General features: G+C 51.6%; 1 protein-coding gene across 1 annotated transcript; it reads left to right on the plus strand.

The window, feature by feature from the left end:
- Positions 1-5,592: 5,592 nt before the first annotated feature.
- CHC_T00008805001 (DNA replication complex GINS protein PSF2, the protein is not entire) lies at positions 5,593-6,162 on the plus strand. Its single transcript, XM_005714925.1, has 3 exons — positions 5,593-5,664; positions 5,770-5,922; positions 6,052-6,162. The coding sequence occupies exons 1-3, from the start codon at positions 5,593-5,595 to the stop codon at positions 6,160-6,162; spliced, it is 336 nt and encodes a 111-aa protein (XP_005714982.1).
- The last annotated feature ends 10,245 nt before the right edge of the window (positions 6,163-16,407 follow it).

Genomic DNA, 16,407 nt, shown 5'->3' on the forward strand with positions numbered 1-16,407 from the left:
CTCAGCATCCCTATCAATAAAGGCTTTGGTTGTTGTAAATTCTGCCGCATATGCTCGTATACTTTCGTCGGAGAGATTTCTTGCGTTCATCACCGCACGTTTGGCTGTACTGAAGCGACAACTTGCATGCTTTTTGCTCAGTCCGTGTTTGAATTCTGAACGAGATTTGTTATGTTTGAGCCCGAACAAGAGGACTCTGACGACACGAGATGTCATCCGGGGGTCATCCTGGTTATTGTGATAGATATCCATAAAGGAAGATAGAGTCTGTGCAAGCGATCTTGACACGGTATCCGCGTTCACTGCCGCATTGATTTCGATAATAACTGTGGGGTTGTCTTTGAGAACGTCCTTTTCCAGGTTCTTAGTTGCAGCTTTCCAAGACCCTCCCTGCACCCTTGATCGAGATGGTATTCGCGAACTACCTGCAGAGCTTTGAAGAATGAGGAGTTTGATGTCCTCCAAACTGGACGCCGTATTGGCATTGCTTTTCACTAGGTCCGATAATGTGGCATTGCGGCTGGCCAGCTCTTCTGCCAACCTCTTGTGCATTGCCACTATGGATCGCTGCAACTCAGTGCTCTCAAGCGAGGATGAATTCGATCGGGGTGGGTGCAAGGTAGGGTTCGAACGTGCGGCAGGCTGTAACTCGGTGCTCTCAAGCGCAGATGAATTCGACAGGGGAACCCGCACAGTAGGGTTCGAACGTGTGGCCTCAGTCTGAGCGGGTTTTCGTCTTCGACGCTTCTCGGCGCTTCCAATTCTCGCATGTAATGGCAATGGACGCCTCTTATGCGCGGCCACTGTACGTCGCAGACCCATGTTTCCTTGTGCTTCTTTTTGGGGGCTGGATGATGGCGAAGCTATGACTTGGAATGAAGGTCCCACAGAATCTGGCCGAAATCGCAAACGAGAAGAACTCCGCCGTGTCTTAGCTGCACCGGAAGAAGCTGGTGTGTGTGATTGAAGGGAAGAAAGTGCTGTAGTGTGAAGAGATTGGTGCGTTGATGAAGGAGGCGACGATGTGTCTGGAGAAGGAGGTCGGTGAGATGCGACAACGGCTGATTTCGCGCGAGGTGGTAACGAAGATCGCAGATTTGATGGAGGAGGACAAGTGGTGCGTTCGGAAGTTGAAATGTTTTCCTGGGGTGTGAGGAGTGCCTTCCAAGTTGAAGAGATGTTTTCGGAACCACTATGCGTAAAACGCCGTACATACCGCCTGAAAGAATTGTCCATCACGTTGGGAAGCGCGGCAAACTCGAACTGCGACTGTTTGTGCAGATCACTTAACTGTTTGGCGGGAAAACAGTTTCAGAAGTATGTATGAGTTGATTGCAAAGACAGTTTACATCGTTAAATTTAAAAATATGTCTGTAAAATTGGCAGAAAGTGTTGTACACCGTCGCCCTCACCTTCCAACGCAAACGTCTCCTCGATTTGTGAGGCCCGCCCCCGTCCGGACCACGAACATCACAATAGCCGATTGGTGCCGCTGAAATGTCCGCCACCGCTGCGTCCCGCGCACGGCGTCCAGCTCTCTGTCACAGTGAAGCATCCAGCGCGGGCTATCGTGCATTCTACATGCCGGGCTTCCTTGCCCCTACTCTCCGTCCACGCTGTTTCGAAATGCTCCTTGTTCCTCGTGACATCTCCCAGGACGCAAATGAGGCGAGGCCGTCGCGCAGCACGAGCATGGACTTCGCACCAAAGTTCAAAACCGCAGAGGCAATTTCAGGCTATCCTGCCATCTCGTCCTCCACAACTGCTCGGTCGAATAGGTCCAGCTGCTCACAAACCAGAGCCTCAGCACGACCAAGGTTGCCAATCAGGCAATAGCACTCAACAGCATCATTCGACCTTCTCGAAAAATCTCCATGGCTGATTTCACAAGCCCTATCCTTCCACCTGAAATGGCGAGCTCCTTCTTCAACTCCCATCGCGTTGGCAGAGCAAATGCGAACAGGAGCATGTTACGCTCTGCCACAGCCGCATGCCTACCATCTTCATCCATTGACGCAATCGGGTCATCCACAAACCATGCTATCTCCTCCAGTTGCGACATGCATCGCTCCAAGTACCTCCCACGCTTACGCTGAAACTTCACGCGCAGCATGAGAGCCTGCACTTGCACAATACTACTCGTTCCGAGCGGGACTGTCCTGTTCTGAAAAACAAGGTTCAAGTATGGTGCCATCTCCTCTTTCGTCAATATGTGGGACGCATTGCGGCCCCGAACAACGGCGGCTTTCCCCAGCCCCAAAAGCCTGCCGGATCGGCGAGAGATGCTCCTTCTCCTCCGCCAACGTCACTTGCTCTTCTTCGATGGTATAGGATTCCGTCAATAAGTTCGTAACAATCGCCGGGCCGGTGTGGTAAGCTCAGATAGTCAGCAAACGTGCTCGGCGTAAGGTGTAAATGGCCGAATGGGGTGGAGGAAGCGTGCAAAGGCGACGGCAATAGTGACGGGGATGAAGGCGGAGAGATAGGTGGAGACAGAGATGATGGCGAAGCCGGCAAAGAAGAATGGGACGGGTGCGCAGAGACAGAGCCAGGGTTGGAGTGGAGAGGGCCACGATTGAGTCGGGAAGTGCCTGAAGATGTGAGGGGCGGGGTGTTGATGTCCATGTCGCGAAGGGGGGTGGCACCGGGCTCAGAACGTTTGTACAAGCGGCACTGTTTGAGCTAAACAGATCGGCTAACAGGAGACATTATGCACGCCCCTGGCAGTTGTTTGCCTGGAGACTTTTCAGATTCAAATACAGTTAATTTGCCTGGAAAGGTTTCACATTGATTCGCTCCTCGTCTGCCCAACTGTGTGTGTACTCGGGGCATGTTTAATGGTAGGTTCGGAGGGGTAAGGGAAAGAAGGAGGGCAGGTTGATGTGTGTGAGTGAAGGAGTTGGTACCGAGGTTTACTTGGAGCCGTCGTTCGGCGATACTTATACACTTTGAGTGTTACACTATCCCATTGCTTTGGCACCTGGTAAACCGTACTCACCATATGCGCGACCAAGCGCGGTCCTCTTCTGGCCCGTCCACACTGTTCTATTTCCACCTTACGAATTGACTATTGACTATCAGTGCACAACAGTTTCTACACATTTCCAGTGACTGTAAACCATGGCCCTATGCATGCAATCGTTTCACACCTTACTAATCTGCATCCAGACATGACAGAATATATTCTTGCCCAATGAACAACTTGGCATCTCTCTATTTCCAACAACGCAAAGTCCTGTCATATCTCAGTCCCCATACATGCCCTTGTTTCGTACCTTACTAATTTCGGTACACACTGCCAGACAACTATGACGGGTAGCAACAATGTGCATCCAGACTTTCTACACATCTCACGTGATATCCGATGTGAATCACACGAGTACTGTCATCAACTTGCATCCAACGGCGCACCATAACGAGAGCACAGTACAACGTCGCATGCTGACGAGAGTGTAGTACAACGGCGCATGCTGATGCAAGGGTCGCATACAGCGTGACGCATACACTAAATACTCACGTAAGTACATGTCTCTTGTGAGAAATACTTGTACTTTTAATTCACATGTACTGTACTCGGACACGCGCCGGACCGTATGTAGGCGACGAGTACAAGTGTACGTACACGCAGCAACCTGGCGATGTGTACATGTGTACACCGCACACAAGTGTGCAGCCCCAAGGCCACCCGTAATTACCCATTACAACCATGGTGAACAACTTCAAACCCCCGAAATGATGTAATTAAAACGTATACCGATCATTCAAGATATATCACCAGCATGACTGCATATAAATGGACAATAACAGACCACTACAATTGCAGCATTCGAACCGAAACCGAATAGATTTGCAGTATTGCCTGTGTAGCCCTATAACGGTTCGGGTCAAATGCAAATTTTCGGCATTTATGCAAATTTGCATAACCCTCCAAAAGTCCACTTTCGTCCCCAGAACCCCAAAATCTGAGAATTTACACGTGTCATGTGGTGATATGGGGTGAGGTTCCGGACCGTCGAGTCATGTACACGTGTCACTCGATTTTGCACTTTCCAGATAACAGCATGTGGCCGCCCATTTTCAATAATGTTAAGACAGGGTATGTCAAGAGTCTTGTCAAGACTCTTGACACACTGTGTCTTAACACGTTTCTAAAAGGTTTACTAGGAAGGTACTCTTGCTGGGCCTTGCACGTGTTCGGGTGTGTGTGAACGTCCGTACACGTTGCAAACTTACAGTGTATCCAGGCGCAGTAGGGGGGGTTTCTCTGGGCAGAACGGAACGGTGTAGGTTACAGGGGGAGTCGCTCAATAGTGCCTACGTTAGTAGTGCTTCTCTATATAGTGCTATGGCTCGCCCTCTGGCACAGGTTATCTTAAGCTCACACGTGTATCATCCGGCATGGTTCAGTACGCAGTACAGCAGTCCATGCTGTCTTAAAGGAGACCCTGACCAAAGGATGTTGTGCTATGCAGGCTTTGTTGTGTTTGTGTTAGCAGTGTGCTTTGTCCCCAAATATATGTATTTGAGCCTCCTTTATATAGTGCCATGCCCCCAATAGTGCCATAGCTAGAGGTATGTCACGCTATAGCACTATATCGTAGGAGGCACTGTATACGATTCCGTATCATAATCGGCCAATCATCATTCACCAGCTCGTCGCCACGTGTGAAACATTGCCTTTTGGTCACCACGTGTATTACATTGCATTTTGGTCGCCACGTGTAAAACATTGCATATCGATCCACACGTGTAATACATTGCATTTGGGTCCACACGTGTGATGTGTTTGTCGCGCGACAAGATCTACAAAAGCTGTATGGGTGGCCGCCCATACTACAATCAACCTCTAAAAAATTAACAAAAATTAATCTAGTTCCATTATGGCTGGCCAGCCCTACAGATTTACAAATGCAGTATGGCTGGCCAGCCATACAGCTTTTGTAAATCTTGTCGCGCGACAGCCATTACATATTACATGGGGGGTCGCTCAATAGTGCCTACTTTAGTAGTGCTTCCCTCTATATAGTGCTATGGCTCACCCTCTGGCACAGGTTATCATACGCACACGTGTATCATCCGGCATGGTTCAGTACTCAAAGGATGAAGCTATTTAGTTGTGTTATACAGGCTTTGTTGTGTTTGTGTAAGCAGTGTGCTTTGTCCCCAAATATATGTATTTGAGCCTCCTTTCTATAGTGCCATCCCCCCAGTAGTGCCATGGCTAGAGGTATGTCACGCTATAGCACTATATCGTAGGAGGCACTGTATCTTCTTTTCCTGAGCCTGCCTTCTGAACGCTCCTTTGCTCCACGCCCAACCTCAACCGCCGTGCGCCTCTCAACGAACACAGTCTTCGGCCGCGTTCGGGTAAGATAAAGGAGAAGGAAGGCAGAATCTCGAACCAAACACTGACATTCGTCACCAGCAACTCCGCACCCGTCCTGTCCAAGTCTACACTTCGAAAATCCTATCCGCGTTCCGTAGCGGCATCGCAACATGGATTCGTCCGCGGCTACGGAGGCTATTGAAGCAGAGCTCGCGTTTTAGCGAGCAGAATTCGTCGCCGAAGATGAGTTGATAGAGATAAATCCGATGGTCAAATCTGATGTTATCACGTTAATGCGCGGCGAGTTTGGGCCGTTTGAGCCATCAATCACGACCACGGTGTGTTTCATCCTAAACCTATCTACTGCTACTGGGATTTCGGTTATTCCGATGCAAAAGGGGCAAAGAACTAACCCTTTATCTGGACATTTGTTCTGTTAACAGGTGCCTTTGTGGCTAGCGCTTGCATTGAGGAAAGTTCACAGGTGCAAAATTCTGCCGCCGCGATGGCTCACAGTGCGAGAACTGGACAGGTACATCTCGCATGAACGTGAAAACGAAGCCGAACTACAAGCAATTCCGTTCTATTTCTCAAAGGTAAGTTAGATATGCTTTATTCTGTCTTTTCATCTACAATTCCCATTTGTCCATCGGTCAGCAAGCTCACCAAACCCTAACATATGTACCACCACAAACTTGCGCTTCGATTCGTCGACCTCTTTACAGATTGCCTCACTGCTGTTACATCACGCATCTGACGACCTCGTCAACCCCGGTATGTTGCGGCGTTGCGTCGAAGATCTATCCAACATTCGAGATAGCAAAATGCGCAAATAGATGCAGGAGAACGTTCGTGACCGAGTGAACGCCATCAAGGTGAATAATTATTCACCTTGATGGCGTTCGCTATCCTAGGATATCCCAGCGTCGGAGGAGCTCCATGTCATAACATGTAAGAGCTCAACCACAAAAAAAATTACCAAATGGCCTTGCACTGAATCATTTAACGCGTTTGTGCTGAAAAGTTCGACAACTTTTTGAAGTCTCTGAGACTTTCACAATTCATAGATGTGTCTACGACGACATACGTGACTAGGTGCTCATGTGTGCTTGACCCTTTGTACAAAATACGTGCGTCAAGTACTCATCTGTAACCAAATAGCTGACTTCGGACACGGCCTGAAAGCCTCTAATAATGAAGTAGGGGAGCTCTACTTCGAGAGACCTGCAACCGTGTTCAGAAACGGATGTAGCTGTACTCCAGAATCGACTGTTCGGGGGAACCATCGGACGCCACCGCAAAGAGAAAGTTTTCAACTGCGAGAAAACAGTCTTTACAGCCTCGTCCTCCGACACCTCGCTCGGTGTGGCTGAAAGCCTTGCCGCGAAAACTTTGCTTACGAGATCAACTGCTTGAAGTGATGAACGTGAGAGAGGGTGAGTGTACGACATACTTCGAAAATCGAAATCTCGGCTCTTTCGGACAAGAGCATCGACCGTCGCCTTGCGACGAACGTATGGCATACATGTTCCCACCAGCAGTGCCGCCGCCGATTTCTCATTGGTCTCATCTGCGACAGACAACCCCAGAATGCGAATTGCTTCATGCACGGTTCCTTCTTTTCCTCCTCCTTTCCTCCGTCGCACATTATTTCTCATGTCCGCAACAGAGTTTATGCCAATAATTGTGCACAAATCTTTGCATGATGGGAAAATTATCTCTGCGAGCTCGGTGCACGCTGCGGGAGACTGGCTTTCCTGGAACGAGGGCTTGAACTGGGCAGAATCGGACAAAGAATGAACAGCGCGGGCCAAGTTCTCACACTCTTCGAAGGTGCAGTCTACCACTGAACGAATGCTTCCGGTAGAGCTCTATTCGTAGTACGTGTCCTGCTCCGTATCCCCTTGTCGCAGTTTGAAGTTTGGTACCGGCTTCTGGATGAGTACCAATGTTTTCTGTCTCAAAGTATTTAGGAGACGTGCACATTACCGTTCTGCCGTTGATCCAGACCCGATCCGAGAAAAGAATTGAAACTGGCCAACAACCATGTACTCGATTTCTTCAACTCGAGATAAAAGCGTAGCCACTTTCCCCTCCACGCTATACATTCGCAAATTGAGTACCGCCTCCCCATCACCAACACCATTTTCGCTCTGGCGAATAAAATTTTCTCCATCTGTTTCATAGCTCACCTGTCCTGAGCACTCATAATAACGCCATCGCAACTGAGTGGCGTCATCCTCCACCAAGCGAATATAATCAGGAAGAATCCACACCATCGCTTGTTGTTCATTGAACCCCTCCCTTGCCACGTATTTCAGTTTTCCTTTCACTCTTCCCTCCACCACTTCATTAGTTACCAACTCTGCCCGCCACCAGTCAGATGCAAGCGTTCTCTCACCTCGCCTTCGTCCTTCCCCTTTGGTTAATTCGATGTCCCTGAGGACCTCAATTAGTATCCCAGGTACCAGAGACTGCGTTTCGATACAGTAGTCTGAGCCTTGGGAAAGGCTTCCTGTCAATAGTGACATCACTCTCAGCAAAGGCAGCAGTGGAATTGTCATCTCGAGAAACGAATGCACTTGGCTTCAAGCCAGTGTTGCGTGACCGAAACCCATCTGGCGGTGCAGGTCGGCGCCCATTCACGTCCTTGCCGCAGCCACGCGCTGCAGTATGCCCATGTCTATTGCAATTCGTACATTTCATATTGCGTCGAATAGGCATACGATTGACAAGTGCAGGTGCATGTGGTGATGAAGCAGAAGCGGTCTTCATGCTTTCTCGTTGTTCTTCTTGCAGCAGACGACTCTTCACAAACTCGAGTCCAAACACTTTATCTTCATTGCCAAGTGCGTCAAGAACAACAACCAGGTTATCGAATCGTGGAGGCAAGCCATTCAACACAGCCATTGCAATTTCTTTATCGTCAATCTCAACACTCATTGACTGCAATCTGGCAGCAAGTTGCTTCACACGATTGATGAACACGAGCACTTTCTCGGATGGGAGCATGGATACAGTGTAACAGTCGCGACGGGCGGCAAGTTTGTTGAGCAAAGTATGACGCTCAAACACTTTCAGAATTGCTTCCCATGTCTCTTTCGCACTGCTACACCCTCGCACATGTTGCAAGTAGTCATCAGAAAGCGTGAGTCCGATGACTGCCTTTGCTTTTGCGTCACCAGGGATCCATTTTCTCCGGTCATCTGACGTCGCATTCTCCGGTACATCATCAAAAACGTATTGATCGACATCTCAGAGAGCAAGCAGTAGCTGGATTTTCTGCTTCCAGATGTAAAAGTTAGATTTGGTCAGCTTCTCGATTCTGACCGATCCAGAGCTTTGGTCATCCATTTCGCCGAATGGATGTACCCTTCGAGTATACAAGGTCTTCTGTTCCGGGATCCCAAGCCGTTAACCGATAGTCAACACAATGGCAAGCCCCCCCGTATAAGAAGTTTGTAGTGATTACTCGGAAACGTTCTTGGTGCTTGTTCCCGGCGGAGTGGAACAAGCGTATTCTTCTTAAAAATGCCTTAGGGCGCTACCCCTGTATGTCGGCCAGTGCGGGTCTTTCGACTGTGAACTAAATCAAACGTGCCACGAGTAAGCACAACACTTTGCCTGTAGACGAACCAGGACTTTTGGTCACTACCGCGAACGGTCGCTGCAACCGAAATCGGCTTGTCCAAACTTGATACGGTACTACCCCAATGAGGTTTCCCACAACACAAGAATGAAACTGCCTTCGTCGTACTCGTGTGATTTGTTCACAATCACGCCTAGGGTCACCCTCTTCCGTGCGAACTTAATCAAGGTACGCAACCTTATACACGTATAGTGAGAGGTTCAGTGTTTACGGACGTATTCTCTTCACCCAGGGGACCGAAGTTGTACCTATAGGGCTAATACCGAGAGCGTTACCCACACCGCCGACGCACCTTCCGAAGGCAGAGTGCGGATAGACTAGACCAGTACACTGTGATCCTCCCCGAGGATCAGTGTTTCGTCTCTCGACGATTCTTGGTCAGACCCTCGCTCAAGTCAGATTTCCAATGGCACAAGCCTTTCACCAAGAGCGAGGGTATCGGCAGCTACGACGATCACAGGCGTGATTGAAGGGCAGTCTTCTTGGATTGATATGGTACGTTGGCGACTAGGGACTACACCCACAGCTCACACAACGATTGCCAAGACCAAGCTGCGACAGATACCAAGAAGATCCACCAAGTTGAAACGACAGCTTGTAGACAGAGACGAACGACCAAGATGATAACGACAGCAAGTAGACGGCGACAGAACAAGACGAACAACAACGACGGCGGAAACGACAGCAGAAACCAAAACGAGAACGACAGCGGAGACCAAAACAAGAACGACAGCGGAGATCAAAACGAGAACGACAGCAGAGACTGAGAACAAACACTCACACAGCAGAATAATAACCTTGAACTGGGCCCATAACCTATTGGTAGGTCAGCGGGGCGAAGGGGATTCGAAGGTCGGTTGATGAGGTGAAGTTGAAGGATTGGGTACCGATTTACTTTCAGTCGCCAACTTCTGGCACTACTTATACACTTCTGCAATCTTCTAGAACTCTACTACCAAACACTACGACACACATACTACAAATGTATTGGCTCTAACACATGTGCCCGTCTTTCTACTCAGCCAAACTGGCGATGGCCCAACAAACATAACAGAAAACCGCCTTACGAATTACCACTGTCATGACGGAGAAATTAGTAAGGCAGTACAACAAAGCACAGCAAAGCAAAAATTCCCTTACTATTCCAAATCCAGCGTGGCACAAATTCGTAAGGCACGTTTACAGCTCACACGTTGCCTTACGAATTCAAATCAATCCTGCAAGGACTGTTTACAACGCACACGTTGCCTTATGAATCTGAATCTCTCGTGAGGTTCTGTCCACTGTCAATTACAACAGTGCAAATTTTGCCTTTCCAATTCAAAACTGGCGCAACGGTATCTTTGTGTCCTGCTGTACCCGTGCTGCACTCCATGGACGCTGTAAACCTTTGGCACGTGCCAGGCACCCGCTACCAAGGTTCTACACTTTGTCTGTAAAACTGCAAGCGTACTGTACGCGTCCGACAGTGTAATGAGGACATGTGTCCAGGTCATACACGTGTCGGGCGGAGAAAATGAAATATGCTCATATTGTACTGTACCCCTCAACCGCGTACATATTTCACACGTGTAAACGTTGAAAACCAAACTTGCTCCTGAAGTACTGTAGAGTGCAACCGTCTACAGAAATCACACGTGTACACGTTGAAAAGTTAACTTGCTCAGCTCGTCACGCGGAGTGTTTTCAATTTTACACGTGTCATACCGGTCGTTGTGTGTCATGAATATCGGCATGTGGTCGTAGAATTACAACCGAACCTCTCACTGTACGTGTATAAGGTTGCGTACCTTGATTAAGTTCGCACGGAAGAGGGTGACCCTAGGCGTGATTGTGAACAAATCACACGAGTACGACGAAGGCAGTTTCATTCTTGTGTTGTGGGAAACCTCATTGGGGTAGTACCGTATCAAGTTTGGACAAGCCGATTTCGGTTGCAGCGACCGTTCGCGGTAGTGACCAAAAGTCCTGGTTCGTCTACAGGCAAAGTGTTGTGCTTACTCGTGGCACGTTTGATTTAGTTCACAGTCGAAAGACCCGCACTGGCCGACATACAGGGGTAGCGCCCTAAGGCATTTTTAAGAAGAATACGCTTGTTCCACTCCGCCGGGAACAAGCACCAAGAACGTTTCCGAGTAATCACTACAAACTTCTTATACGGGGGGGCTTGCCATTGTGTTGACTATCGGTTAACGGCTTGGGATCCCGGAACAGAAGACCTTGTATACTCGAAGGGTACATCCATTCGGCGAAATGGATGACCAAAGCTCTGGATCGGTCAGAATCGAGAAGCTGACCAAATCTAACTTTTACATCTGGAAGCAGAAAATCCAGCTACTGCTTGCTCTCTGAGATGTCGATCAATACGTTTTTGATGATGTACCGGAGAATGCGACGTCAGATGACCGGAGAAAATGGATCCCTGGTGACGCAAAAGCAAAGGCAGTCATCGGACTCACGCTTTCTGATGACTACTTGCAACATGTGCGAGGGTGTAGCAGTGCGAAAGAGACATGGGAAGCAATTCTGAAAGTGTTTGAGCGTCATACTTTGCTCAACAAACTTGCCGCCCGTCGCGACTGTTACACTGTATCCATGCTCCCATCCGAGAAAGTGCTCGTGTTCATCAATCGTGTGAAGCAACTTGCTGCCAGATTGCAGTCAATGAGTGTTGAGATTGACGATAAAGAAATTGCAATGGCTGTGTTGAATGGCTTGCCTCCACGATTCGATAACCTGGTTGTTGTTCTTGACGCACTTGGCAATGAAGATAAAGTGTTTGGACTCGAGTTTGTGAAGAGTCGTCTGCTGCAAGAAGAACAACGAGAAAGCATGAAGACCGCTTCTGCTTCATCACCACATGCACCTGCACTTGTCAATCGTATGCCTATTCGACGCAATATGAAATGTACGAATTGCAATAGACATGGGCATACTGCAGCGCGTGGCTGCGGCAAGGACGTGAATGGGCGCCGACCTGCACCACCAGATGGGTTTCGGTCACGCAACACTGGCTTGAAGCCAAGTGCATTCGTTTCTCGAGATGACAATTCTACAGTTGCCTTTGCAGAGAGTGACTTTACTTGCTTGCTTTCGACTTCCACTCGAGAAAAGAGGGCTGGAAACGCAAGGCCATGGCTTGTCGATTCCGGTTGCAGCGCTCACATTACGTTTGATCGCTCTTTGTTCGTTACTTATGAACAGATGCAATGTGGATCAGTCGAGATGAGCACGAAGGCTAGAGCTAATGTCGCTGGTCGCGGCGAGGTAGAATTCATGTTGAACGTCAACGGTAGTCCATATCCTTGCAAATTGTCAAACGTTTTGCATGTTCCTGATTTCGGATACTGGCTACTGTCTGTTAGCCAAACGGTTTCAAAGGGTTTGCAAGTGTCATTTGAAAATGAGAAATGCCGCCTTACTGCAGGACCAACTGTAGTTGCTACCGCGAGTCAAGTTGGGGATTTGTACATACTTGACGTCATGAATGAAACCTTTTCTGCTCACGTAGTTACCCTGCAGACGCTACATGAACGCATGGCCCATGTTAATGTACGAGGAATTGCATCAATGATTCACAATAATGTGGTAAGTGGCATCAACGTTCGTCAAAGCGATGTCATCAGTGCAATGAATCCGAAGTCTGACAAGCACCCTCTCATTTGTCCTGCGTGTGTGTTCGGGAAAGCAACTCGATCAGTAATCCCAAAACAGCGATCATCGTCTCGAGCACAGAACTGTCTTGACTTGGTGCATTCTGATGTCTGCGGTCTGTAGCATAAACACCCCCAGCGGAGAGGGGTGTATGCACAGCTCGACGTAGACCCCGTCCGATCGGGAAGACGGAGGTGAGGCGGGACACCAGCTAACGGCACCGGGCAGCGGGCCCGGGTAGCGTGGTAGAGCGAGACGGGGAGGACGCCGGTACGCGCGAGCGGTTCGACGCCTCGACGCCCCGGCGCGGTACTGGGTAACGATCCAGTACCGACGGGCAGAGGCGGAGCCGACTCGTGGGCGTACCGCGCGCGTCCTCAACCCGCGCTCGGTGCCGCTCTCAGGTAGCTAGCAAGCGCTACCTTAGAATAAGCGGGAAGTCGGACCTTGACGGTCGGTGGGTGACAAGTCCGTGCTTGTCCCCCTCCGCCGCCGTCGTTCCGCTCCATATTTAATATACAAAACAATCTATAATATCACTACAGTACCGAGGTACTGTAGCTGGCTACTGTAGTGCAGGTCAGCCTGCACTGTGATACTGTCAGCTATGTCGAGGCTGACAGTACATGTATTACACGTGGTGCGTGTGCGCTTCGTTCGCGCGTGGTACACGTGTGCACGTGTATGCGCGTGTCCGTTGTCCCTATGGTGTACACGTGGACACGTGCGGTTGTACTGTAGAGCGTCGAGCTCTACAGTAGGGGATCCTGTTGTTGATCCAATCTAACTAAAAAGCCCCCAGGGGGGGTTATACTACACGGCCCCCCCCACAAGTGTGAACGTCTGCGTTCACACGTGCTGGTAGGGTGACTCGTGCTTCCTTCCCAGACTCGATCCTCGTTTCCCTATCGCCCCCCGCCTGCGTTCGTTCCTCACTTCCTCGTGCGTCGTGCTCTCCGTCTTGTTCACTCCTTCCGTTGGCCGTCCTCCTGTCTGGGGCGACGATCGCGGACAAGGCGCTTCGTGCGGCGCCTTTACGGGTCGCGCCTCTCCCCTCGCAGTTGCCGGCGGTCGTCACTCTGCGTGCCCATCATGCTGTTCGAACATAGCTCTCTTCGTAGAGCAACGGGAGGCGCGAGAGTGAACCGCTCCTCTCGTACGACCGCAGCGTCCGATGCGCGGAGGTCCGTCCGGTGTGTGATCGGCATTCAAAATTGCGCTCGCGACGGTCGCCTCACTGGCGGCGCCACTCGCCATCGGGGAAGTGCGCGGACGCGTAGTCGTTTGCTACCCTTCTTGCCGCTCGCCGTCGAGGCGAGAGCGCAAAGACGCGAAGTCCGTTTTCTATCTGGCGTACCTCGCCTTCGTGGCGGGCGCGCCGGCACCGTCGGCTTCCGCCGCACGGTTTGCAGCATTATACTGGCGCGAGCGAGGGCGCTCCAGGGCCTGTGCCCGGGCGGTGGCGGTCGGTACCGCCCCCCCCCGTCGTACTGTAGACTTGTCGGTCCTCGCCGTCCGTGGCGAGGGCGCCGTGTGCGACGACGCGTGACGACGGTCTTTATCCTTCGCGGCCCTCCCCACCGATGGCGAGGGCGCAGCGCGCGACGAATGGGCGCCGCGGTCCTTATCCTTCGCGACCCTCGCCACCGATGGCGAGGGCGCGGCGCGCGACGACGCGCAACGACGATCCTTATCCTTCGCGGCCCTCGCCACCGATGGCGAGGGCGCGGCGCGGTCGTTATCCTTCGCGACCCTCGCCACCGATGGCGAGGTCGCGGCGCGCGACAAATGCAATTCTCTTTGGCCCCCTCGCCGTAGGCGGCGAGGGCTCGTAGGGCAGCGCGGTGTCAGCGCGCGCGGCGAAGCAGCATCGCGCGGGCGGAAGGAGGGAGCGGAGACGCGGGGCCGGTAGTGAAGGCAGGTGCCGCGAGTGCGTGCGCGTTTCTGTCCGGCAACTGCTGCAGAGCGCATTCTCTACAGTGCGACACGCACGCGCGCGCGCTGTCCAGCCCTGCACGTGCGCAGAAGCGCATTGACCTTGATTAAATCTCCCAAAAAAATAATTCCAAAAAATAATTTTCCCGCGAAAATGTATTTTTGCCAAAAAATGAGTCCCCGCCCGTGGGGTGGTTATTGCCAAGTGTCGGGCGCGACGCACGTATCGCTGCCCTGTCACTGATTACATGTGGCTCGGGGTCGCGTCCCGCACGTGCCACCAGCGTGTGGCTGTGTAATTTTCCATTCATCCTTAATTTCTTCTATTTTCTTAACCCGCCGCCGTCGGCGGTGGCGGTTTGTTAAAAAGGCCTGTACTCGGCGTACAGTGTAAACGTATCGCTCTCTGACAGTGGGGAGGGGGCTGTGGTCGTCATTCGACGTTCGTATCGGCATATATTACCTGCGCCTCGGGTTCCCTGTCTTCGCTCGGTCCGTATATTGAGCGTGGGTCCGGTGTCCCTTGCCTCTCGTGCTTACGTTGCGCGATCTTTCCGTTCATGCCCCCGAAAAAATAGCAGGGCATGATCATGGGGCTCCGCCCTCGAGGCTGATAGCTAGGGAGCGTCCCTGTCCCCTAAGACGCACGAAATCTGGCGCCCTACTCGGTGTGGGCGTTGTCAATCAGCGACTCGAACGCTCGTGCAGATCGCTGCAGCTCTCTTGTGGCTGCGAGGGGATTCGGGACCCCCTGACTCATGCTGTCGTGTGAATAACCCTGTGGGCTACCGAGGTGCTGGTTCGTATTGTCGGCTGGGAGGGTCGGTTGTTCTTCTCCGTTTGTTGCCCCTTCTGCTGGGATTGTCATACGGCAGCCCGTCCTGCTTGCTGTCACGCGACTTCTTCGCGTTTGCGCGCTCCTTTCGAGGATCTTCGTCCGGTGTTGCTCCTGGAGTCGTGTGACTCCCTCCCCGTCGGGGGAGGTTGGAGGACCGGTGTCCTTGCCCCTTTATCGGAATTTTGCCTAACCGCAGTCGGTTACCTTTATCCCAAAAGGAGCGGTTGGGGGCCCCCTCCTCAAGCGTGAACGTCCGCGTTCACGTTTGAGTTGAGGTCCATGCCGGTGCGTCTCCGGAGGCGTTGGGCGTAACGAGACACCAACTCCTCCGAGATGTGAGTCCGCGCAGTCCAGGTGGGCGTGTCGAAATCCGCCCACTTGATGAGGAACTCGATAGTTCCGTCTTCCATATCCCGGTGCTTCAGTAGTCGCTCGACAGCGTACTGTGTCCCCTCTCTGACCTTGTCGGCGAGGTCAGCTGGGGTTGTTGTGCTCGCCCGTAGTGCGTCCGTCGGTGGTGGCGCGTATACGCAGCGATCTGCGGAGACCCGCTCAGTGACCCCATCACGATCGATCGTGATGGTTCGGTGGTCGTTCGCGAGGACGCGGTAGGGTCCGACCGCGGGGGACGCGAGTTTGTTCGAAGTCTTCCCCCCGTCGGTGGGGTTGAGTATACGTACTCTCCCAGATGGAGTCGCCAATTGATCCGTCGTATGCACTTATCGAAGTCGCGCTTGTAGCGAGCCTGCGTCCGACGCAGGCTCCCGTAGGCCCTCTGGATTGTCGAATCCAAGGTCTTGAGGAATTCAGCACGTTGGTTCCCCCTGTCGGCAGGGGGAACGTCACCGTCGGCTCGTCGAAGCGAGAACTCCGGCGGTGGTCTGCTGAGCACGAGCTCGAACGGCGTCGTGTTGGTGGTGCGGTGTACGTGGGAGTTATACGCATACGTAAGCGGCCCCACGTACACGTCCTAGTCATCTTGATGCTCGCCTACGTAGTTGCGTA

This window comes from Chondrus crispus, genomic scaffold (genome assembly GCF_000350225.1).
Source record: "Chondrus crispus Stackhouse genomic scaffold, scaffold_199, whole genome shotgun sequence".
Taxonomy (NCBI): Eukaryota; Rhodophyta; class Florideophyceae; order Gigartinales; family Gigartinaceae; genus Chondrus; species Chondrus crispus.